This window comes from Falco naumanni, chromosome 11, assembly GCF_017639655.2.
Source record: "Falco naumanni isolate bFalNau1 chromosome 11, bFalNau1.pat, whole genome shotgun sequence".
Lineage (NCBI taxonomy): Eukaryota > Metazoa > Chordata > Aves > Falconiformes > Falconidae > Falco > Falco naumanni.
Window position 1 is genome coordinate 33209847 of NC_054064.1, and position 24485 is coordinate 33234331.

Sequence of the window (24485 nt, forward strand, 5' to 3'; positions counted from 1 at the left end):
TTTGTCTTGGCTTTGCTGCTGTGAGAAATTTGGCCACAAAGTTTTCACGCTATTGAATTCACTGCCTTAAGGAGGCCTGTGTCACTGGGTACCTACAGTACACCATAAGAGTGTATCTGTGTTTGAAAGAACCTAAAGAATATCTGTGGAGTGGAAATGAGAATGAAGAACACTTTGGGAACTGCTGGTTGTTAGAGTAGAAGCAGCTTTGTGCCCACTTGTGTGGTATTTATTTCATAAATTGAAAATAGTTTGACTGAAGCCGATGGAGATTGAAATCATGTATAAAAGCACTCAAATCCATGAGGATGGCTCTAAAAAATGCCTGTAAAACATACTTGAAAAGCATCTGTGTACTAATGTGTACATGGGAAATAGTGTGGCTTTTCTTTGTGCTGCTTCTTGAAGGTGACCCAAGGAAAACTGTATTAGAGATACAAACTAAATGTGATGGCATTTATTTCCATATGAATGCATATGTTCTTTTTGTATCCTATAAAACATTTGCCAGCATCAAAAGACTTAATGCATGACTGCTTGTGTCAGTATATGCTACTTTATCATTTATTTAATTTAAAATGTGTCAAAATCATATTATTAGAAAATCTAATTGAAGTGTTTATAAAACATGTTATATCCATGCAGCTATTAGACTATATGATTTTTGCAGTGGATTATGTAATCAAAACCTGTTTATGTTAAACTCTCAAGGAAGGTGTGTTAATAGAAAGGAGAGGAAAAAAAAAGGCAACCCCTGCCCTTGAAACAAAATCTGAACGTTTGGTCAAAAATAATCGCATGAGCTTTACTGTGAGAAGGTAAAAAAGCACAATGCATAAGTTACTTAATAAATACTTTCCATGAGCCTGTTCAAGACAATAGTAGTAATGTGTGTAAGTAACTTGCTTTCCTAGGAAACACCAGACTATCTAATAGACAAACATGCTGTGCCTAAAAACAATTAAAGCCTTATCTTGCAATTAACTGTACAATGGTAAGACTTCTGGAGGACACAGGGGTGTCTCTTTTTCTTCTTCCAGATATTAGAAGTTGTTGAAAATGAGGACTAAAATGTGTCCTGAATGGTAGAGTTCTTCAGCCTTTTGTTAGTCCAAAGCTTGTTTTTCATTTGAATAATTGGTTTTGATTGTTATGTTGCTTGCTTAGTTGTAGCAGAAGCTGGAAGGAATGTTAAATTATTTAGATTTATTTTGGTGCCTCATGGATATCTCTATGGGGGTGACAGAATGCTGCCAATTAGTCAGGTAAACTAACTTTGTGTGTCTAAGAACTATCTAGTAATAACAGCCATCAGAATCAGAAGCTAGCCTGACTAAACAACAGGTATCCTCTAGTTTAGTAATATCTTATCCCTAGGGTTGAAATCAAACCTTAGGGGTACTTTCATGAAAATAATTTAAACTGCTTTACTTGGAAGCCATTTAAAAGGGGAGAAACAGCACAGAAAAGCAATTGGTTCCAATTACTGCCTTTTTTACTTTTTTCATTTTTTTTTTTTTTTGTTAAATAAACCTTACTCAGATTGACAAACCTCCTCTATTGAGATAGAGTATAGAAAACAATACTGGTTTGTTTTATGGTTTGTTTTTTTCCCCCTTGTAGATCAGAGCTGTCACTGGGAGATGTATTTACGAGCTCTCTGAAGGGGACCATCATGGTTGCTCCATGTGACTGTAGTGAGTATGACAAGTGTGAGTGCTGCGTGCCTTCTCTGAGGCTCAACTACACTTACATCATGTGGCTGAAGATGGTGATCGGTGTTACACCTCTGTGGTCACCTTTGATGTCAGTCAAGCCCATAGACATAAGTAAGTATGACCTATATTTTAAAACTTTTTAAATAGAGAACAGCAGCAGGATGTCTTTTCTGGAGAAGGAAGGCACAGACAGAACAGGAAAAGGCTTCGTGGTGCTGTCTCACTTGCTCAGGGTGGTGCTGTACACATTTCTTAGCTGCCTAATGCCTGTCTGGGCTCTAGTACAAAACCATACTGAGTAAAGGCCAGGCTGTCAACATATTTGAGCTTTCATTTCTAATCAGGACCTCCCTGTGCCTGAGCCTGGGGCAGTGGTAGAGCTTGTCTGTGTTGCTGAGATCTTAAGTTAAAAAGTGAGGGGAAGGGGGAAAGCTATTCCTAAGCTTCCTTAGCAAATAAACCCACCTCTTTTCTCAAGCAGCTCTGTTGTCTTGATGCTTTCTTCCTTACACATACAGTACCTTTGTTTTCCAAGTTGGAAAACGTCCTTCTCTATTTAATCAAGTTAAAACTATACTGACATAATGAATTCAATATGTGTTGCTATCCAATGTGCACAGTTATTGCAGATCTTAGCAAATTTTAAAATGGTGGGGACTCTGTCAGCTGTGGGGGGAAAAAATACAACTTTTATAAACTTTTTCGTCACTGGTGTGCTTTGCAGGCAGAGTAAGTTAAAACTGGGTGGGCTAATTTTAAAGATGAGAGGTTGCATTTTTGCATCATGCTGCTTTTAAATTATGCTACAGGAAAAAATTAAAAATTCAGAGTTGTGTCTGCCAGTATTTAAAATTACATAAGTCTGTTCTGCTTAGTGAAGTATATTTTTAAAATGCATAATATTAGTGTATGTTCTGCTGTGATTTAGCAGAGTTATTTTAAAGTAAAACTATGAGTACTTATGTAATGCAGAGTTGTAGTTGCTTATAGATGATATTGGTAGAACAGGTGGCATCAGTAGAACAGACATCATTACCTGATTGTAAGATCTCAAAAGTGTGATGTAAAACTTACTGACTTGTTTTAAAATCTATGCTGCCTCCCAAGTTACTTCCTGCTGGACTTCATTAAGGCCATTGCTTTGAGATGGTCTAAAAGTAATAATAAAATAAGGTCTGACTTAGTGTAGTGAACTTATACTGAAAGTAATACTAGGGTTTTGGTAAACTTAGTGAGGTTGTGGTAATACCACTTAATGAGACACCTTGAAGAGCCAAGACATCAATGAAAGGCCATTTTGTTTTTATCTGGTATTGATAGAGGCAGACTCTTACTTTATTGGACCTGGCAGCAGCTGTAGGAGGTTCTGAGTAAGACTGATTTGTTGTCTGATCGTGGGGTTCAGATGACAGGAGGCAATTCTGGTTCTCTGTGGCACTAGCTAATGGCCATGGGCGTGCATCTCCTTCCGAACAGCAGCTCGATTACTGCTACCAGCCCATCTTCACCTCCATATGGAGGTTACCGTCACTTTCATTCTCTCATTAGAACTACTTCTGTGAGCCTTTCCAGCCTCCTGCACTCATATTTTTCAGGTTAGGAAAAATGTAGTGTAGACAGCATGAAGCCCTGAATGAAATTACAGATGTTTATATCTGGGATGGTGTGGGGGCAGGCTGGGAACACCCAGTGCAGATGGAACTGGAAGTGAATATGTGCCCACTGCCAAAGACCCTTGAAAATGCTTTCTTTTTAGCTTTTACACATTGTATTATTCTCTGCAGTGATTTTTAGCAGGATATTGTTCTTGCATGGGAGAGACTCAGAGCTGTGAATGAGAACAAAATCACCTAAAAGACACTGTACTTACACAGTGATTTGAAAAGCTCTTAGTAACAGGTAAAAGTAGGATCTAGGTTCCTTGCCTTTGTCTGAGGAGGAGTGAATGTAATCCTAATCATCATTCTGAATTGCCCATTCATTTTCCTGTCCAGAGAGTTATCTGCATCCTTGTGGGAAACTTCTGAAACCCTCCATTTTTACTTTGCTCTAGTGTAGCTCTCCTGGAGACCTTTAATAGCCATAATCACTGTGGAAGGGATAGGAATATTTAGAATTTCTTTGTGTACAGTACAATGATAGTATCTCCTGTCTCTTAAGGAGCTGAACAAATTGCATTGCTCAGCGCTCCCACCTTTCTCAGTCCTCTTTTCAGCAAAGCAGCTAAGTTAGTGCTTAGTTATGTGGAAGAATTGTGGCCCAAGGCAAGAAATTAATGTAATTTTAAGGCAAATGTTAGGTCAGACAGCAGGCCCTGGTAAGTAACTATATAGCAGTGCCAAGGTGCACTTTTCCAGTGATATTACACAACATTACTTTGTCATACACTAGCTGTAGAACAGCTCTTGAAAAATGCATTTAAAGAAAAGGTGTGAAAGAGACCTCTGAATCAGTAAAATCTCATTACTGCCAGCAGTTACAGGCAGTAAGGTTAGTGGTAAACTTGTAAATTAATTTGTCTGCAGTAAAACCAGAACCTCCTTTGAACCTGCGTCTAGAAATGGCAGAGAAAGGTCAAGTGAAGATCTGCTGGTCTGACCCTGTGCTGATGCCATACCCGCTTCAATATGAAGTGAAAATCTCTGCAAATTCTGGTCAAAGTGGTTGGCAGGTGAGTCTGCTCTGCTTGCTTTGCTTTGTGATGGAGCAGTGCATGTCGGTGGGTCTTCTCCAGAGCCCAGGATTTCTTATTATCCTCCTTGTCTTGGGCATTGGCTCTGGTGGGTTGAGCAACATGGCTGGTCTGGTTTCTCCTGAGCTGGTGTGTTCAGCAGACCCTGGTAAATGTCAGCAGAGTGTGGTAAAGCTGGAAAGCTGGACTTTGTCTCTTACACTAGGAGAGCCCCTGCACAGTGATGAATGACTTGTCTCCTGTTGGGTCTTATAAACAAACTCCCATCTTTCTTTTTGGATGGAATTCTAGATTCTGTGAAGTCTAAAGGCAAAGCTTCTCCTTTCAGCAAACCCTGAATTCCACAATAGATGCTAATAATTATAGCTTTTTATTAGTGAGTTGCTTTTTCTGTTGCTATCATGCAGTAGGCTCTGGAATAAAAGCAGCTGTTAATTAGAAGTCCATAATAACGTGTATTACACCATATTCAACTTACAGTAAATTTAAAAAGAAAGCTTTATTTTTACCCAGCTTGCTACTTAAAACCTACTCTCTAGACCATTTGTTTTGGTTCTTTCTGTCTCTTTCTTTTTTTCTGTTTATTATACAACAATGATGGCTTCTGGTAAACCAACAGATGGTTCGTGTTGCTCTAGAAACCTCACTGGCCATAGACAATATGCTACTTGATTCTTCATACTTAGTTCAAGTGCGGTGCCGGAATCATCGGGGTCGAGGGTTCTGGAGTGACTGGAGCATACCGTATAACCTCAACTTGGGAGGTAGGTCACATGCAGGCACTTACGTGCAGTAAGTCTTCTGGAATAGAACAGATTGCCCAGTTTAGTTTGTTTTGTGGAATGACTGTTTGAGAGCATGTGTTATCCAGGGAGGCACAGTATGCATGAGCTGGGCTGAAAAATCCTGTGGAAGTTCTTTCTCCTCCTGCTTCTCAATCCGGTATGGCTTTGCCAGAGATTCTGCGCTTTCCTTTGTACAGACTTGAATTAAAAGACTTCTGGACTAACGCATGTGGACTGCACAGCCATCTCCGTGACTACTCCTTGTCTGGCCCTGTTGCTCACCATGCACCTGTTCAGACCCAGAAAAAGCTCTTTTTCCAAGGGTTTTTCAATTTCAAAAGACAGTGGGCAGTGTTTAATCTCTACTTAATGCAAGATTTTTCTCCCAATGCTTTCTCTTAACTTTTAGTTTAGTATGAGGCTTTGTAGCTAAATGAAAAGCACAGAACAAAGTTTTGGGTTTGTAGATTTAACCAAATTCATCTTGGTTTGTGAGCCCCATCCATAAACTCCATGATAGCCCCAGTCAGTCAGTTTCAATGTATGTGGCTTTAGTGTATGTGTATAATCTTATATACTGTAAAAAATGTACTACCCAAATAGGGTGAGTTCCTGACATGTTGCACACCGTAAGAGCTCTCCTGGACTGAGTAAAGGGCTGTCAGGATTTAATGAGGTCCCTTATATCAACATAGCTCCTGCTAAAATGATAGGTCATAATGGCTCACTCTTTACTGAGAGTTGAATATAGGCAAGAAAATAAATTTTGTTTGGCAAATCCTTGGTGAGTTACCAGGATTGCTGATTCGCTTTGCAGATTGAGCTGGTTTGGGTCAGCCTGAGAATTTCAGGATTTTTTTTGCATTGTATTTTTCCATGCTCTGCTTATGATTAACTGGGAATGTTTTGGTCCTGTGTTGTCACAGGTATCCTCTGAACTATTACATGACAATACTAGTGCCTTACCTGGTTGCTTACATGTACACCTGCTTACTGTATGCTAAATAGTGTAATATGCGTGCTTAAATTGAGTACCAAGGAAGTAGCTAAACTTTGCAGAAGGAGCTCTCATCCACAAAAGCTGAAAATACACAGACCCTCACAGCAGTCGAGCATGAAACACAGGATGCCTGATTATATATGTCTAGAGGCCTAACTGCCCCTTAGTCTTTTGGATTTACATATATATATATATATACACATTTGAAAGAAAAGTGTGTGTGTGCATGTATATATATTTATAGCTATAAACCTTTGAGAATTTTTGGGGGGTAAATATATGTTTTCTCTCTCACAAACATGTACTGACATTCTCAGTTTCTGTGTGTATTGAGAAATACAGATTTAAAAAGAGGTGCAGTAGACACTAAGATGATTTTTCGTTAATCCTGTTATGGGATATGTAATTGTATTAAACATACATCTTATCAGTCAAATAATCCCGTTGTGACAAACCTGATAGCGGCATAGAGGAATTAATTTCTTCACTGCAGGATGCTCAGATTGGCCTATTCTGCTAATGGCCAGAGTTAGGATGAGCCAATGGAGGAACAGTGGAGTGTGCAGCACAGCTGGGAGCAGCAGAGCAGGAACACTGCCTTGCATCCAGGGAGGCACATTAACACTGGAAGAGCAAATGCTGAAATCAGGCAGTTATATTTTTGGACAGCTGACCAGCTTCATGTTCTGATTTATATTTAACATGAAAGTCTCTGACAATGACAATATTGTTAAGTCTGCTCTTCTATCTGAGAAGGCCTGTATTTTGCAAATAGCCAAAAAAGATCTGATATGTTTCCGCAACTATGGGAAGCAAATGGGACCTTTAAAGAATTTTCCTGCTGGCTTTGGGTTGATCTTTGGCAAACTGTTCCTTTTCAGCAGGTAAATAACACCTGTAGCTTCCTTGAGTACCCGACTAACAATGCTGAGCTTATGTGTACCTACGTGCATTGCAAATTTAGTGTCTTTATGCCTAAGTGAATGAATTACTGTATCACAGCTACCATGTGGTATTAGCTGCACCGCTGAGAATCTAAAACAAGGTTTTGAGATGTTAATGTCCTGCTGACTTCAGTAGGAGCAGGAGTAGTAACTACTGGAAAGCTTGAATATTACTATTTTATAAATATTTTTTTTTTCAGGCCCTTCTTCCCCAGTCCTCCACAGCAATTCACTCAAAATCTGTGTTCAGTTTTACAGTTTTCTTTCTTCCAGTATTACAGTAATGCTTCAGCTACCATATGATTTCAACATCCTTGCAGGATTCAGAGAGTTAGATGTATTTTTTTCCTCCAAACCCAAACATCATGTTTTTACTTAGATCTTCTCTCACTTCTCCCTGAGGACAATGTTACAATTTTAAAATTTGTGGTTTGTGTGTTGCGAGATGAGTTACAGGAGCTACTCCTTTCTAGGTTGCAAGTACTCGTTGCAGTATTTAAATAAGCTGACCTGATGCCTTAAAGTGGGCTGAGTAACAAGCAGCAATGTCAATCTAGTTTCCCAAGATTTAATTTACAGGAGCCTGTGTATTTCCCTGTTTCCCTGGTGCTGCTCTGTATTGCTTTCGCTGTAGCCTCCAGTGATTTTTCTGCTCATTTAGTTCACTTTTGCCTGGGGATATTAAAGGTTATTTTTATCAGAATTTACAAACATCAGTTATAGGTGGAGACAGTCAAAGGCTCGTTTCTGCACCTCTCCCCTATAGTTACTAACAGTAATTAAGAAGTAGGAAATTTAGAAATAGAACTGGATGATAATAATAATGCTAATATTTTTCTATTGACATATGCTTTTCTGTTTTTTTGTTCAGATTCTAATCTTAATGGATTTTTTTTCCTTTTTTTTCCCTACTTCTGCATAGCTGAAGTCCTGTACTTCCCTCCTAAGATATTGACCAGTGTTGGTTCTAATGTTTCCTTTCATTGCATCTATAAAAACAAAACCAAGATAGTAGTGTCCAAGAAGATTGTTTGGTGGCTGAATTTAGCAGAAGAAATCCCAGAAAGTCAGTATACGCTTGTGAATGATCGCGTAAGCAAAGTTACTCTTTTCAACTTGAAAGCAACAAAACCTAGAGGAAGTTTCTTCTATAACGCATTATACTGTTGTCATCAAAATAGGGAATGTCATCATAGATACGCTGAATTATATGTAGTAGGTAAGATTCCAGATGATTTTAAATTATAATTTTGGTGCATTTTAATAGTCGGCTCAGAATATTTCCATTTTAAACTCCAGTTAGCTTTCATTGAGCAGTTATGATTTGTAATGCATGGTTTTTGTATAAGCAATTATATCTTTATTAATAACATTTCAATGTGTTTTAATTAGATGTGAATATTGCTATCACATGTGAAACGGATGGGTACTTAACTAAAATGACTTGCAGATGGTCTGCAAACCCAAACACATTGCTCCTGGGGAGTTCCTTGCAGTTAAGATACTACAGGTATGTATAGCTTTTAATGTTTGTTTGGAATGTATGTTTGGAAAGCATTGCTCTGGAAATACTACTACATCAAAGAATTCTGAATAAATGTAATTATAAGCTGTGCTTAGTTTCTGTAAGCTGGACTTTTTCCAAAGTGGAACTCCAGGGGTGTTAACCACGTGTGCAGAATGGGAACTGTAGATACCAGAGTCTGTAACATTGATTCTTTTTACAGGTTTTTTTCAGCTTTTGTAAAACCTGTAGATGCAGTTTGGAAGCCAGTTCTCTTAAAGTAGATGTGTTTGCTTGTATCAGTTATAAAAAAATTATTCTTCTAGTTGCTCGTATCTACAAATTGTAAGGAAATAAGGAAAAAAAGCCATTCACAGTGAGAGTGACTGAGCACTGGAGCAGTGGCCCAGAGAGGCTGTAGAATCTCTGTCCTTGGAGACTTTCAGATCTCGACTGGACAGGACCTTCACCTGACTCTGAATTTAACCCTGCTTTGAGTTGGAGGTAGGACTTGAGACCTCTCGAGGTCTCCATTCAATCTTCAATTTTTCTGTAATTCTGTATCTTTTTTTTCTATATCCAGACAGCAAATAAAAACACAGGGATGGAATTTAATTCGTTCCAGATGAATAAAATCTTGCTTATAAAGAGCTAATCAAATCTTGGTTCACAGTAGGCATATTGTTTTATGAAGGTAGCATCTTTGGTGGCTGGAGAAATTCTTAGTTTTCGTCATTTTGGTCAGGTGTTTTGGCCTGGTTAGCTTTCAGGTAGTTGGTTAAATTTTGTCTGTCTTTTGGATAGAGCAGGAGAAGTGGGATGTGGTGCGGAGAAAAAAAAAAGTTCACAAAATACAAAACCGATAATTAAATCAGTGGTGTCATCATCCTTATCTTCATTTGTGTGCACAAGTATTGCCGGTGGGATTATTGTTTTATGATGAAACTAAAAAAAATCCCTTTGAGTTACTAATATATTGAGCTTGGGAGTTTCCTAGAACTGTGTTAGTCTTTAAATAAACAAGATAGACAGACAACCCTTCCTGAGAACAAATTTTTTATTTTACTGCTGTGCTGGACTGGATATGCAGAAGTTTTGGCAAACAAGCTTAAATCAGCCCAAGGGCCTAATCCTTTGGAAAGCTGGACTGTCTTCCCTGTTGGAGGTGGACTGAAGTTTTGAACTATTGTATTACGCAGGTGAACATTTCTCAGGATTTTGTGGACGAAAGTAATAACTAGAATGTTTGAGATTTCAGGTGGAGGCTTTTAGGGCAGGATTAGCGACTAGCTGACTGCTAAGGTAGGTTTTGTTTAAACTGCCTTTACAAATATGAATATAATGAGTGTACTGCTGGGCAGAGCTCTTGAAATAAAAAACATGCTGCTCTTGCCACGTTTTCATTCCAACTTTTTCACTGTTCAGGTTTAGTTAAAAATGCTATTTTCTAATAGGAGGTGATAATCTGTATATTTGCTACAGTGCTCCTGCTAGATCAAATGGTGAACATTAATACAGGCTGAAAATGCTTCCCAGATGATAGTATTTTTTGTGATCTTTCTTTTTGTTCTTTTTTTTTTTTTGGTTTGTTAACAGTAAGATCTGAAAGAAGAGAAATAAAAAAATAAATTGTGAGGGATCACATGAATGTAGTGACGACCCAAAAGTGGAAGTATAAGACATCTAAAATTTATAGTTACAAAAACAACCAGCATCATTTGCATAACATTCTGTTGCATATCGGGAACAAAAATACAAAAAGAACTCGAATGTTTACAAGCTTGAAACCACATGAAATAGTCAGGTTTTTTAATTGCCCAAGCTTGATTGCAAGAGGCACCATAAATATGCTGGAGTTGCTAGTATTTGCTTAGACATAGGCAAGTCCTCACAGCGGAAGTTGGAAGTTAGATGTGTTGCATCAACATCAGGCATGTCGTGTTTTCCAGGAGCATGAAGCTATTCTTCTTAGTTGCTGATGCAATTACATTTTACAGATGAAATCCAATGCTCCTCAGTAATGTGGTGTGATAGCTTCACAGTTGGTGTTTTGTTTTGTTTGGGTTGTTAGTACGTCTTCCTCTGCAGTCAGTGCTGCCAACAGAAACAGTGGAGAAATGGTCATCCTGTAAAAACAGTGAATGCTAAGCTAAACCTTCAAAGCATAAGGCACAAGTTTAATCTGTATTAGCTATGTTGGCAGGAGCAGGAGAGATTCAGTTAAGTGTAACTTTTGTGGTTCAGTTGAGTAACTAATACCCTATCTGGCCACTCTCACCACAAGTCTGAGCTGCGCACAAGCTTAGGAGAAATGAGGAGAAACACGAAAACTTTCCATCACTGATAAGATGTTCAGTGCCATTTTATCCAGAGTCTGGGTCTCCTCTGTTCTGTTGCCAGATGTGATACTGACTGTATGTGGGATTTTAATGGTGCCCTCCAGAATTGATACTTTTATGGGATTTCCATCTCCTGGGGAATTCACTGTACATGCCCGTTTCGTCCACGTGGCAGCTTTCCCCTGGACGCCAGTTGGTATTTTGAAAGTCTTATTCCCGGCTGGAGATCTGCCTTGCTCTGTTTATTGCTAATACATACCACCGAAGTAACATGATTTATGAGTATTTGGAGATGCCTGCTTTGGTACCTGTTTCTTCCTGTTGTTAGTCTTTCATCAAAAGATTTTGCACTGGGGAGAGCCTTTATATCCTGCTTTATTTAGGCTAAGAGCCAAAGCTTTGAGGAGTAACACTGTAGTCTCTTTAATCTATTCAGTGTAGATTCAGGTTCAAGATCTGTCCAAATAATAATAAAAAAAGCCCAGATGGTTCTTCCAGTGACACCATTTGTTTTAATTGCCTTCAGAGTTCTGTTTTACTGATGCCTTTACATGAGCAGCTTATAGTTCCAATGTATTAATTGAATGGGGTTTTTTTCTCTTTTAAGGAGCAAAATTTATTGTCCTGACTTTCCAAGTACGACTCCAAAATCAGAGGTGAAAGAATGCCATTTACAGAAGAATCATTCTTTTGAGTGTACATTTCAGCCTATTTTTCTTTTATCTGGATATACCATGTGGATAGAGTTTAAGCACTTACTAGGAACTCTTGAATCCTCACCAACTTGTGTCGTTCCAGCAGATGTGGGTAGGTCAAGATTTGTGCACATCTTTCTTCACTTGTGACGTTGGATTTGATTCCTTAAATGGTGTAGGTAAAGTACTTCACAGCATTTTAAATAAACTAGATTTTGGAAAGAACATAAAAACATAAGAGCTTTGGTACTGTCTTCTAAAAGACATTGCATTAAATGTTATTTCCATACATTTTTCTTGGCACAGCAGCAGATTGTAACTGCAGCTAATACTGATAAAATGTCCAGTTTTGCGTTTTTATCCTCTCAGGTGTTTTGCAAAGACATCTACTGAAAATGCAAGTATCATGTTTAAAAAGGCAGTCTCATTTTGAAGGTTCTTAGTTATCTAATTTTTCTGAAGTCTTCAATTAGTTAAGTTTATACGTTAATACAGTGTAGCACTAGATGTATTAGTTACACAGTTATATATTGATCTAAAATCGTTAAAATTCTACTTTTGCGTGCTTTTCAAGAGTTTGTTTTGTGGCACAGAGATCTTAGATTTGTGTAAAAGCAAGAGGCAGGAACAGTCGGTGTTTCAAACACTGCAAAATGTGCAAAGCAAGTCTTATTATCTGGTCTATAACTCAGAGCATTTGTTGGACTCTGTATTTTTTGGACACGAGTGTGAACATATGTAGAGAGAAAACATGGCAGCTAGACCACAGAAGTGCTACATGAAATAAAGCAGAATAATAAAATACATCTATAATGCCTATGGGGAAGCATGCATACAGAGAACATAGCTTAAAACAAACTGTCCTTTGCATTTCAGAGCTTAAACAGAATAAGCAAAAACGAATGTCACAGGAAGGAAAGGCAGAGTTTAGTGCATCATAGCTAAGTGGGGTATGAGAATTATAACTATTATTATTCTTATTGGGGTGGCCTTGCGATTTTCAAGATTACTCCTGTCTAGTTCAGAGAGGGCTGCTTGTGCCTTTTTGACAAGCACATTCATTGATTATCAGAGAACCAGTGGGAGCCTTGGGCACCAGAAAGGAGGGTGGTGTGAGGGCTGGTGGGCGCAGATCCTGCACTTCTGCTGCTTCGGCCATTTGCCAGGGAACCTGGCACCTCGTCAGTGTGGCAGCCGTGGCGTTGGTCTGTCGGGCACGCCTGTGCTCTTGGGAAAGGTGATGGCTTTATGTGATGCTGCTCAGCGAGGAATTCTAGCAGAACTTTACTAGTCTGGTTGATTCAAGTAATCATGTTAACTAAAAAGCGATGAACAGAATTGACCTACGCTGGATGAAAGGTGCTCTGTATCATGGTAAAACAAGGTGTACTCATTCTATTACCCAAAATTTAAAGCTTGTTTCATTTTTTTGGTTGTTTTCTCTGTGCTCACCATCTCATTAGTCAAAACAAGTTTATTCTAACTTTTCTTTGTTAACAAACTAGAGCTTTGTGACAGTCTTATTCAGTCTGCTGGAGAAGCTCAGTTTTGGTGGAATTTCCTATTAGCGAAATCAAACCTTAACATAATATTTCCATTAATCATCACACAATGTCTGTCGTGAGCATTTGTAGGAGCTGCCTTTCTGGGCCCTGTGTGCTGCTGCTTCCCACCGTGGGGCCCCCCCTTAGTGCCAGGCTGTATTTTCTGTTGTTTGTACCAGGGGAGGTACCAGCTGCTAGCACCAATAAGAAGCTGTTGTGGTTTAAATTAAGATGAAACGTACTGAAACTTGCTCATGGATTTTTTTTTAAATTTTATTTTTTTAATTTATTTTTTAAATTAAATGTCTATTCTGTGAGAAACTCTGATTTTGATATTTCAGCTTAAGATTTTCTTTGGTGATTTTAGTTTGGGTCAGAATTGGAATGAGTTTCCAGTTAGGCATACATTGCTTTTCTCAGTCAGCAGTGCTTTTGTCTGCAGTGAAGGGCCAGCCCGCCTGGGTGGGCGAATTGTTGTGTTTGCGTGATAGTCCAGCCTTACTTGGAATAACAGAGGCCACAATGTGTTAGCTGCCACCCTCAGGACAGGAGAAAGTAAACCATGATGACTTGATTTAATGAGAAATGCCTCTGCAGGCATTATAGTCTTTTTTTTTTTTTTTTTCTTTCAATTTTCTAGTGAGGCCGCTTCCTCCCTCCAATGTTAAAGCAGAAATCACCCGGCATGTTGGGCTGCTGAATGTGAGCTGGACAAACCCAGCATTTACAAACAATGACCTTCAATTTCAGATTCGGTATGCTGTGAACAGGGAAGAAATTACATGGGAGGTACTGTCTTTTTGTAATCCAGATTGAAGCATGACTTGTGGTGTTGTCACTTAGTGCGTTAGCTGGCTTTTCTGGAATTTGCGGCATGCAGTGAATCATGGTTATGAGCATTTGCATTATCTAGCAATGGAGTGTTACTGATTAAGCCACTTTTTCATTGGATTCATTTTCAGGAATTTTGACTCTCAACTGATGCCTAAACAGCCTTTTGTTCTTACTCTAGATATTTTTTACTTCTGTTGCAGCTTTATGAAGTTTCAAATGTGCCAAGGTCAGCTCTAATAAAAGTTCAGAAACTTTGTGTTGAGTATGTTGTTCAGGTCCGGTGCAGGGAACTGGATGGGTCAGGTTACTGGAGCAACTGGAGCAGATCAGCCTATACGCTTGTAAAAGATATCAAAGGTATGTGTTTTTTGCGAGTGCACGGTGGTGGTCTGTGTGGTTGCAGTCAGAAGTGTGACACTTCTTCCAAAACCGTGTAATCTTGCAGCCCCCTTACAAGGCCCTGAATTTTGGAGACTTATTACTGAAGATCCAGCAAGGAGACAGAAGAATGTTACGCTGCTGTGGAAGGTGAGAACAATTATGTTTTGATCTTTCACTTTGACTCAGAAACCATTGGTGGGATGGCCAGAGAGGGAGTATGATAGAGACGTGTTTCTCTGGGAGGTGAACCTGGGCACTCGCTGGGTGTGGGGCTTGGTGTGCAAGGCACTTGGGGTATGAGTTCTCTTGGGTTCCTGCCTCTTGGCTAATACTGGAGGCGAGTGAGTATTGATTGTAGTACTATGGTACAATGGGAGGTGGTTTCACCGCCTTAGCTCAGTTGGTCCACTTTGGATTTACTCCCTCCTGGTGCTATCACTTCCTCCCTGCCTTGTCTGTTTTTATTCTCCAGCCTTTCTTGCAGCTAGCTGGCACACGTTGAGCTGATTTTGTACCCTTGTCGTAACAAAGTTTATAGTAATGTAGTAGGACAGAAACTCCCCTGGTGCTGTGTGGTTGCTTTGGGTGGGTGGGAGGCAGGTGAGGCTCAGCACAGACGAACGCTGGCAGCAGGCATGTTTCCAGACTTGGCCACTGAGCTGAGTTTTGTAGGGTGGACACATCTGGGGTCCAGCTGCATGCACCACAGCCATGGATTTGCATGGGCGGCTGCATCGCAGCCATGTGGAGCTCCCATAATTCCTGAAGTCTTACAGTCCTCACTGCTTTAGGAGAGCCCTCAGATCTCTGAGCGGGCTACAAGCTTCTGGCCTTTGTGCAGAGACCTGACCTGCTGTCCGCGCTGTACTAATAATGCAGCTGAAGTGTCAGTGCCGTACTAGGTGTTCGTGTCAGCCTCTGCTTTCAGTGCGAGTTACACAAATGCTGTGAAACAGAGACTTGCTCTGCAATTTGCTCTAATACTCAGAAAAAAGAATAACCTAGAATCGAAGACTGTAATTTGTAATGAGATGCAGCCTTCAGCTGCCAAGTTCTGCTGACCAGGATCTCTGAGCAGAATGTGCCACTGACTGCTAGACAGCTGCCTGTATAAACACCGCCACAACTGCGCGTAAACTGGGCAAAGCTATGTTAAAAGGTTAATGCAGGACAGAGGAAAAAAAAGGACATCAGTGCCTGCCTGCTCCTGTTTGCCAGTGTTTGGTATGCAAACAGTCATCTGTTCTGGTTTTTAAATCCTGAAAAATACTAACATAAAACAGTGAGTGACAGTGGGAGCCTGAAAGTTTGTGTTTCCTTTGTGTCCCCCCTGCCCCCCCTTCACTGGAAAGGCAGCAAGTCAGTGTGTCAGCCCTCAGAGAGAGCGACAGGAGAAATGAAATCTTTAAATGGACTATGGCACCTTTGCTAAAAGGACAGTAGCTGGTCTATAGAATGTCTTTATTGGGTCATGTTTTCTTAAAATTGGAACAGTGCCTTCTGCGCAAGTAGCATTTGCTTTTGAAATCAAAGACTGGGAAGTTAATTAATGCCAATGTTTGCTGCAGCCACTGATGAAGAATCACTCATTGTGCAGTGTGAGTCGATACGTTATAAAGCATCAGACCTCAGGAAACACCACGTGGTCAGAATATGTTGATAATGGCACTACCTGCTCATTTCCGTGGATTGAGCACACACATACCGTTACAATTTTAGCCATGAATTCAATTGGAGTTTCTTCAATTAATTTTAATTTAACTCTGTCTCAGCAGATGAGCACAGGTAAGAACACCGGTTGGTAATAGTTTTGAGATGTGGAAAATGCTAGGAATCCTTGCAATGCTTTTGGACAAAGCTTTCTTTGTATTTGTCAGAATAAAAAAATGTTTTATGATGCTACGTTCAGCTGTATATAGGAAACAGATCCTGCATCTCACCAGCAGAGCTATTTGAAAAATGAAATTTCCATGACATGAAAATCTTAATGATCTTTGGGTTGGGAAAAGAGTTGTCTTTCACTGGTTTGTCTTTCATCCCCTGACAGAATAAGATTAATCAAAGAAAAATAAAGTCTTGCTGTAGAACTGATTTTTCATTTACTTTGCCTTGGGAACACCCAACATTCCTGCTAGGGAATGTATTGTTGTTTCCAAAATGAAATGTGGTCTTGTTTCTCCAGCAGCTCACCTGATGGGCTGCCAGAGTACATAGTTTTCAGAGGTTTGGCTTTACTTCCTAGGCAGCCTCTTCATTGATTCGGCTGTGCTCTGCTTTATGAATAAAATAAAGGCTATGGCTTTCAAATACTTCAATTGTGTAGCATTCATATGCATTTATATGCTGTGGGAAACATTACTGCAGTCTGTTTGTAGAACTTTATGGCTGTCATGCAATTTCAAAAGCATTTTTATGGATAAAATTCTTTCTGATACTGTGTGCAAGCATATCCTGGAAACCCAGAGGTCAGTAGTACATGTCATGGGAAGTGTTTGTCCGACTGGATTGTTGTCTTGGTATTTTACTTGGAGAGATTCAGTAGGATTTAGCTTACAAGGCTCTCAGTGTGTGCTTTGCTAGCTAGATGTTGACAGTTCAGTAGTTGTTGCTAATCTTGCAGTGAAGGAGTGATAATTAGGGAGGTGCATGTGAGAGTAAGGGTGTTTGTTTGATGTGGTAAGAAACTTTTATCTAATTGGTGTTTGGGACTAGTTGGAGTAAACCAAGCTTTGCTGGCTTAAAGAGAAATAACTTGTGGACTAAAGGTCAGGCTTTATTATGTAAATGATAAAATGCTGAACCTGTAGCAGTCATCCATGTGTGTGTAGTTGATAGTATACACCTCTCCTGCTAACCCAGCTCTCATCTCACCTCCGAGCTCATGTAATTCACGGCCATTTTCTCCTTGTTCTGCCAGTGAGTGCTGTGCAGTCGCTTAGCGCTTACCCAGTGAACAGCACCTGTGTGATTTTGATTTGGACGCTTTCACCTCAGATCTACGTGATAACATCTTTTATTATTGAATGGAAGAACCTTAACAAAGAAGAGGAGATGAAATGGGTGCGAGTTCCTCCAAATATTAGCAAATATTATATTTATGGTGAGTGTGCACTTGAAAATATAATGCATTATGTTAATTGTTATGGAACTGAAAAATGTAGCATTACTGAGCTCTCTGATTCTTTCTTCATCCTCTCTGATGGCTTTTATGGTAAGGACCAGTAGAGCAATTCTGGATTATCGTTAGAGGACTGACTGTAAAGGATTGACTGTTGCAATAACAATCAAGTTAATAAAGAATGAAGCTCAGGAGTCTGTTCATTTTTTGGCAATACAATAAAATTAGTTCTGGAATATTGAGTATGCCAGCTAATTACCCAAGTTAATGCGTGCATTTCATTTGCATTTTGGCTTTACTCATAGAAATTTTTACAATAGTCCCATAAAGGTGTTAATTCCGTGCAAGAAAAAGACTAGGTTATCCAGTATAGATTAATAGTTTTAATCTTCTGATATTGAAGCATGTGTCTGTAAAAGATGACTTTTGTTATTCCTTCTCTGGGCTGATCTGAACTCTGATATGTGACTTGGAGCCTCTGTGGAGGTAATTGTTTAAAAAATAGGGTAACAGTTTTGATTCAGAAGGCTCATTTCCTCTCTCCAGATCACTTTATTCTGATTGAGAAGTACCAGTTCAGCCTGTACCCTGTGTTTGCTGGAGGAGTTGGCAAATCCAGAGCAACAGATCAATTTACCAAAGGTGACTTACGGGATCTTTCTCAGTGTTGTTTATGAAATAGGAGCTTGTAAAAGTAACCTTAAATGCAGGAGAAGTCTGTATCTTACCAGAAAGAAATGTCAGTATTAAAGTCATTTTGTTATTACTATAAAGAGTGATCTAGGACTTCAGTTGCTTTCATTTGAAAGCTCTTTGTGGGATTAGTTAAACGAGGGATCTGAGTTCCCGTGCATCAGATTTAACAGCTGAGATCCTAGGGCTCTGTGATTCTTCATTCTCCAATTGTGGACTGTGCTCTTATTTCATATGCTCCAATTAAATTTCTTAATAGCAAGGGAGCAGTGGGCACTTTCCACAGGGATGGAGGAGTCACCTCAGTATTTAAAATAATTCCTTCCTTTGTTTGTTCTCAAGGTAAAGGTTTGTTGATGTGCAATAAAACTCTTTTATCAAGTTTTTTTTGCACTTACACTGTGGTTTCTACTGTTTATGATTTCCCTATTGCAAAGTATTTGTTCACAGACAAATTATTTTACTGCGTTATTATCTGAATTCCTTTGATTTCTAGGTGGATATGAAAATGAGAATAACGCCAGCCTCTATGTGGTTCTGCCAATAGTTATTTCAACCTCAGTGTTGTTGCTTGGAGCGTTGCTGGTTTCACACCAAAGGTAAGGTGTTCGTTGTCATGTACGAGTCCCAGGAGGCCTTCAGAGGAGGGCGGTGGAGCTTAGATGATGCCTGTCTGCCAGATGGCTGGGCAGGGTCTTTCCGAGGAAAGCTAGGAATTATGTTTATCATAGATTTGATACAGCGTAGTGAAAGGCAATGGACTCTGTGGAATACAGCACCAAGGATTAAAGTGTCTTGAGCGTGCAGGCTTGTTACCTTGTGAAAATCACGCCCTTTTGGGCCCCTGCAGCAATGGGACGATCAGGGCTGTTCATTTTCACTGGAAGCATCACTTCAGCCCACACCACGTGCTCCTTACTTCTAGAGAAGGATTTGTGGGCAAGTTAATGAGCTCACGTGCTTTGAATTTGTAAAGCCCTTGGGGTTCGTATTTAATTATAATCACAAAGGTCTGAAGTAAAAATCCCTCTGGATTTTGTGGGAGGTGGGTTGGGGTCTCTCAGACAAGACCACCTGTACCTTCTATATTTTGCAGCACTGCCCCCTGGTACGTCACTTCTTTATGTCTTTATTTTTCCTCTTAAATTTTGGCCATCTAGAATGTCTAAAATGATTGTTTCATTATTGTAGTGATCTGGATAAATTGGCGCAGATTCGTTTTCTGACATAGCAAAGGTGAGTGATGGTAGCATGAGTGTACGAGGACAGTACCAACTCCCAAATTTCTCTAATATTTCAGAATGAAGAAGCTGTTTTGGGAGGATGTTCCAAACCCCAAGAATTGCTCCTGGGCGCAAGGAGTTAATTTCCAGAAGGTGTGTATTTCCCCGGTCCCCAGCTCTGACTGCTGTGTGCTCAGTACTGACCTCTCCCCACTGGTTAGGCTAGACCCTGCCTGAATTACTGAAGGAAGCAGCTGGGAGCCCCTGGGACGGACAGCACAGCATGCCCCTTGAAGCCAGCCTCTGGAAGTGGGTCAGGACCAGAGACCAAACACCTGCTGTGAATGTTTAAATTGCAGGGTAGTTAGTAAATCAGTTGCAGAATCCCATATGTGTCATGCTTATGCACCTCGGTGAGCACCACGTGTGTATCGAAGGGCATGTGCTTTGCTGGGGTAAGCTGCCTCTCCGCTTGGCGTGTGATGAGCTGTGACAAGAGGCTTTACACGGACTTACCCTCTCTGCGCCAGCAGGCAGTTTCTCATGGTCCCGGAGTCTGTCAGGGTGAAACCATAGAGAAAATAATCTGAATTCAAGGCTGTTATTTCTAAAAGAAAGAGCATCTAAAGGCAGAAGATTTTTCAGGTATTTAATTTGCGTTCCCAGTGAAGGTTTCTTTTCTCATCTTTTATTTCATTTCATTTAAACAGAGAATGGACATTCTTTGAAGTCTAATCATGGTCACTGCCTGCTGAACCATTGGGCCAGCTCCCAGGCTTCCTATACAGAATTGTTAAAAGGTTTTTCTATTTATATTTAGAAGACAGGAAGCACAGATACAATACAATGCTGAGTTGTTTAAATATAACGTATCCTGAAGTAGCTCTGTCAAAAATCTAAAATGCCCTCACAAAAATGAGCAAGTGCCGTATTACAGACTGAAACAGTGCAGTTTGTCACTTGCACAGGCAGAAGCACTTTTGATTTGGCGTTTGTAACTCTTGTTTACTGCCCTGCTGAGGCTGTGGCTGGCAAAGGGCTGAATACTTTCAAGCCCTGGCTTTCAAAAGGAGTTGAAAGAGCCCAGCCCTTCTCAGGACACAGCCGTGGAAGCAGAGATATCAGACTGGTTTGGGATTTATCCAGCTTGAGTGCCAAATCTGCCCAGTTATTGACCTCACTTGAAAGTGGTTGTTTTTTTTAAATTCCAGTCAAGTATTTGTTCCAATTGAGAGCTGGCTTGGGAGTTTCCACTGACTTCAGGCACATCAAAGCGATCACATCTCTTACTTGCACAAGTACTTGTTTGTCCCCTTACAGTCTTTTGAACTTTTTACAGGCGTTTGGGTGCTGCAGCAACTCAGAGCATGCAGAAATTGGGTGTGCGTTGTGCCTTCCTGTTTGCTTGCTTGCTTTTTCCTGAAAATACTGATGTGTGTGTTATGTGGCTTCTTTGTTTGTTACCATGTAAACATGCAGCCACATCAGTGCAGATGCCTTGAATAATCTCCAGCGTTAGATCTGTATTTGAAAAAACAAGTCAGAAATCCTTCAGGAAAATCTAATCTCTGTGGTGGTTGGGCAGTTTCTGCTCATTTTTTTTACTTACAATTTTCTGTGGCTTTTTTTTTTTTCTTTTTTTACTTCTTTGATGAACCATGCTCTATTTTTCAATGTTAAATGAAGCTCCTGGAAGCCCTTCCGCTGGGGAAGATGCCGTTGTGGTTGGACAGAGGGAAGAGTGGCTGTCCTCCCAGCTGGCGGCAGCAGTCACACTGGCTGGTGTTAGCTGAGCCTGTGCCTCTGCCTTGGTCTGGAAAGCGAAGCGTGTTTTACTGCGGGGGGTCACTAAACCCCCGAGTGGTCTGACACGGCTGCTTCCATGGCCAGGGCTGGGCTCTTGCAGCAGCTGATAATTGCAGGGGTGTAAGTGGCACCGAGGCCCCTGTATTTCATCTTTTCATCTATAGCAAAAGGGCACTCGTGACAATCCTCACTGTCCCCGATTGCGGAGGTGCATGAAGTTTGTACGTTGGATTTAGCATGTTGGAAATGATTCTCCTCACCGACTGGCAGAGCTGAAATAAGTGTATGAAAGGTGATGAAGTTTTAATTAGGGAAGGAGGGTAAAGCTGACACCCTGGTGGCACTGCTCCATATTCATATTCCTTGTTCCATAATTAATGGGAAAGAAATGATGCATGCAAGTATGAAAGAAATTGAAGTTTGACGTGATTTTTGACAGCTTGTTATGCAGTAGAAAGCATGCCTCTTCTGAACATTGTACTAATCTTACTGGAAAACGTTGCTTAATGTTAGTTAATTGCACTGAAAGTGCAGAGCCTGTCCTCAGATTAGCATGATCACCTCCCACTTCATAAGTGTCCAAGGCCAGGACACATTCTTTGAAACAGTGTTTTTAGGACCAAATCCTGCTTTTGTACACGTGAATGGACTTTCCAGTAGAAAAAGCAGCATGTGGTAAGTGTATGGCATTTTTCCTTAGCTGTAATAGGCACCAATTATTACAAGAGCCGATTATATCACTGCCAGAAAGTTCTGATGTCTTTTTGAAGGCATTTGTTGTAGAACTTCTGTCTTGTCCTGGTACGTATCGATATTAAATCCTTGAGTCAACACCTGATCGTTACTTTGTATATTCACTATAGTAGACTTGGGTTTTGGTACCCCAGAACTGTGTTTATGGAGTATTATTTTATCCTGATCTCACAGCGGCAAGAAGTTAAAATCAGCATCAAAACCAGGCAAATCTTGCATCGAGACACTGTCTTACAAGCCTTTACATGTATGCATAATGTCAAAATCATAAAAATTCCTTTTGCTCAATAAAATAGTAAATAAAAACAAAAAAGCTTTAGGACCTAGTGCTGGAGAATTTACTTAAACACAACCACAAGTATTTTACAGGGAAATTAGCACCAATTTTGCAAAGGCTCATGCATTTCTAAATTACCCTGCTATGTCCGTGGGCCAGTTTGCAGTGTGTAAAGTTAAATATTTGCGAAAGTCAAAATCTGGTTGTAGCAGAATTGGGCCGATGGTGTATTGTGATGTGTCTGTGTTTGCACTGGAGTGCAAAGGAGGTTTGACTTCAGCCTGTCTCAGGCGTGGTGCCTGGCTGGCGGCTTGGGGGTAGGCTCTTGCTTGTCAGACAGATACAGCTTAAAGCCTAGACTGAGCAGGGGAGCAGAACGCAGCGCTGCTTGAAATCCCTGCTCTGGTTGGATCTCGTTGCATCTGGTCAGCAAAGTTGGGGAACGGGTGACCTGAGGCCATGACTTTTCTCCCATTTTACAGAACTGCTTTGCCTGTTGTTGAACAGAGTTTGTGCCCAGATTCTGCCGTACGTGTGTATCCTGTGGAAATACAGCACCATTCATCCAGCCTACTCTCCAGTTGCTGACATGCTATAGGTTTACGTCTACTCTGGATGCTGGATTATGCATTGTATTTGATTAAATATGGGACATGTTGTAGTAAGTGATGTGTCTGAGTTGACAGATGGTGGCCTTTGCCAAACACCGCACCTGTCTTTGAACATGACGTATTTAATCTTGGCAGGCAACGTTACCTGTGTGTTTTCTGTGGTACCCACATGCATTTGTAAAAGCAGGTACCGGGGGCCTGGGGTGAGGGAGCAAGCAGATTTGGGGAGGAATGTAAATCATCTCCATGCAGGATAAACCAGCTGCTGGTTGTCGGCGGGCCAGTATATCAGGAGGAAATGTGGATTTTTGATTGTTCAAAAGCATCCTATTAATACGTCCCCCATTTAAAAATGCCGCTGTGGGCAGTGTACACTGATGGCCTGTTAGTCTGCTTGCGCACAGCAGCGTCTCTGTTCCTGAATCAACTCACAGCCAACCTGTGAGAGGGAGGATGGCTTTCATCGCACAAGTGTAAGTTACGATTATTTGGCTTGCCGTATACAGTAGAGTAGCAGCTCGTTTCAGTAGCTGGTTCATTTTAGATGCAGTTACAGACATTATTTTGAAGAGTAGGAGAGGCTGCAGTGCGCAGGCTGGCTTCGGTGTGGGAAGGTGATGGACTTGTGTGGGGCAAGTCCCAGAGCAGTTGGAAACCAGCTCGCCAGCTTTGCCACCTGAGGGCACCGGCGATACCGATAGCTGGTCTAGACCGAAGGAATAGCCCAAGCTGTGCCAGTGAGTTCATTCTTTTCTATAATTATATACTAGTCTAAGTATTTTGACATGTTCATAGTCATTTTGGCAGCTTTCCTGCTGTACAACACGCTTTGCTAATATACACAAAATCTGGTTTTATCTATTTGTTTTGTCTTGAATTCATTAGGAAATCCGTGGTTTTTTCAAGTGATTTTTCCTTTGTAGCTAGGAGTTGCAGTTTTGCCATTGGCTCGGGCCACTGTATGTTGTATGTGCATATCTATTAGGTAGCAGTAAAGCATACATTTTTCCAAAATAAATGTCTGTTTCTCTTGACGCAGTTCAAGCATACAGCTACTATTCAGATGGGAACGCTCTAAAAATACTACAGAAATGCAGAATTTTACCCTAAATGATACAATCCTAGCAGGGAAAGTTACTTTAGTTGACATGTAAATGATTAAGTCTGTTTATGCAATCTAAATAAAAAGCCAAGGACATCTAAAGGTATAAGACCTTTGTCTTGCAAAGCACTTGCGTGTGTTTTTAACAATATGCGCATGTTCATTAATGTAGAAATGAATGGGACCACGCAGCTGTTTCTGTTCCAGCTTAAATGACGCGCTGTCTTGGCTGGAGCGCTGAGCACGTCACCGAGTGCTTGCTTTGCGAGCCTTGACGCACAGGCAGGTTCTCGCTTTTTTTGTCCCGTCAGTCTTCACCTACACACAGGCCTAAAGAGGAAATGTGTTGTGGAGGATTTTCAACTATATGCTTTTCACTAAAGCAATGGGTGTTTTCTTTGTGATTCTTAAAATCAATAGCTTCATGCTGAAATAAAGTTATTAAGTAATAGATGAGCATTAAAAT

General features: G+C 40.5%; 1 protein-coding gene across 12 annotated transcripts in view; it reads left to right on the forward strand.

Moving 5' to 3' along the window:
- Nucleotides 1-24485, forward strand: part of LEPR (leptin receptor) — a 43747-nt gene that overhangs the window by 14848 nt on the left and 4414 nt on the right. For 4 of the 12 annotated variants that reach the window (XM_040610007.1, XM_040610009.1, XM_040610005.1 and 1 more), the window contains 14 exons: nucleotides 1624-1829; nucleotides 4244-4389; nucleotides 5030-5174; nucleotides 8011-8358; nucleotides 8532-8649; nucleotides 11590-11789; nucleotides 13862-14010; nucleotides 14256-14412; nucleotides 14501-14583; nucleotides 16005-16221; nucleotides 17354-17536; nucleotides 18101-18196; nucleotides 18744-18846; nucleotides 19548-19623. In XM_040610007.1, the coding sequence (XP_040465941.1) occupies nucleotides 1624-1829; nucleotides 4244-4389; nucleotides 5030-5174; nucleotides 8011-8358; nucleotides 8532-8649; nucleotides 11590-11789; nucleotides 13862-14010; nucleotides 14256-14412; nucleotides 14501-14583; nucleotides 16005-16221; nucleotides 17354-17536; nucleotides 18101-18196; nucleotides 18744-18846; nucleotides 19548-19623 (2227 nt within the window). Of the gene's footprint in view, nucleotides 1-1623; nucleotides 1830-4243; nucleotides 4390-5029; nucleotides 5175-8010; nucleotides 8359-8531; nucleotides 8650-11589; nucleotides 11790-13861; nucleotides 14011-14255; nucleotides 14413-14500; nucleotides 14584-16004; nucleotides 16222-17353; nucleotides 17537-18100; nucleotides 18197-18743; nucleotides 18847-19547; nucleotides 19624-19691; nucleotides 24471-24485 lie in introns of those variants that run through there. The other 8 variants (XM_040610013.1, XM_040610015.1, XM_040610014.1 and 5 more) reach the window with 8 other exon arrangements.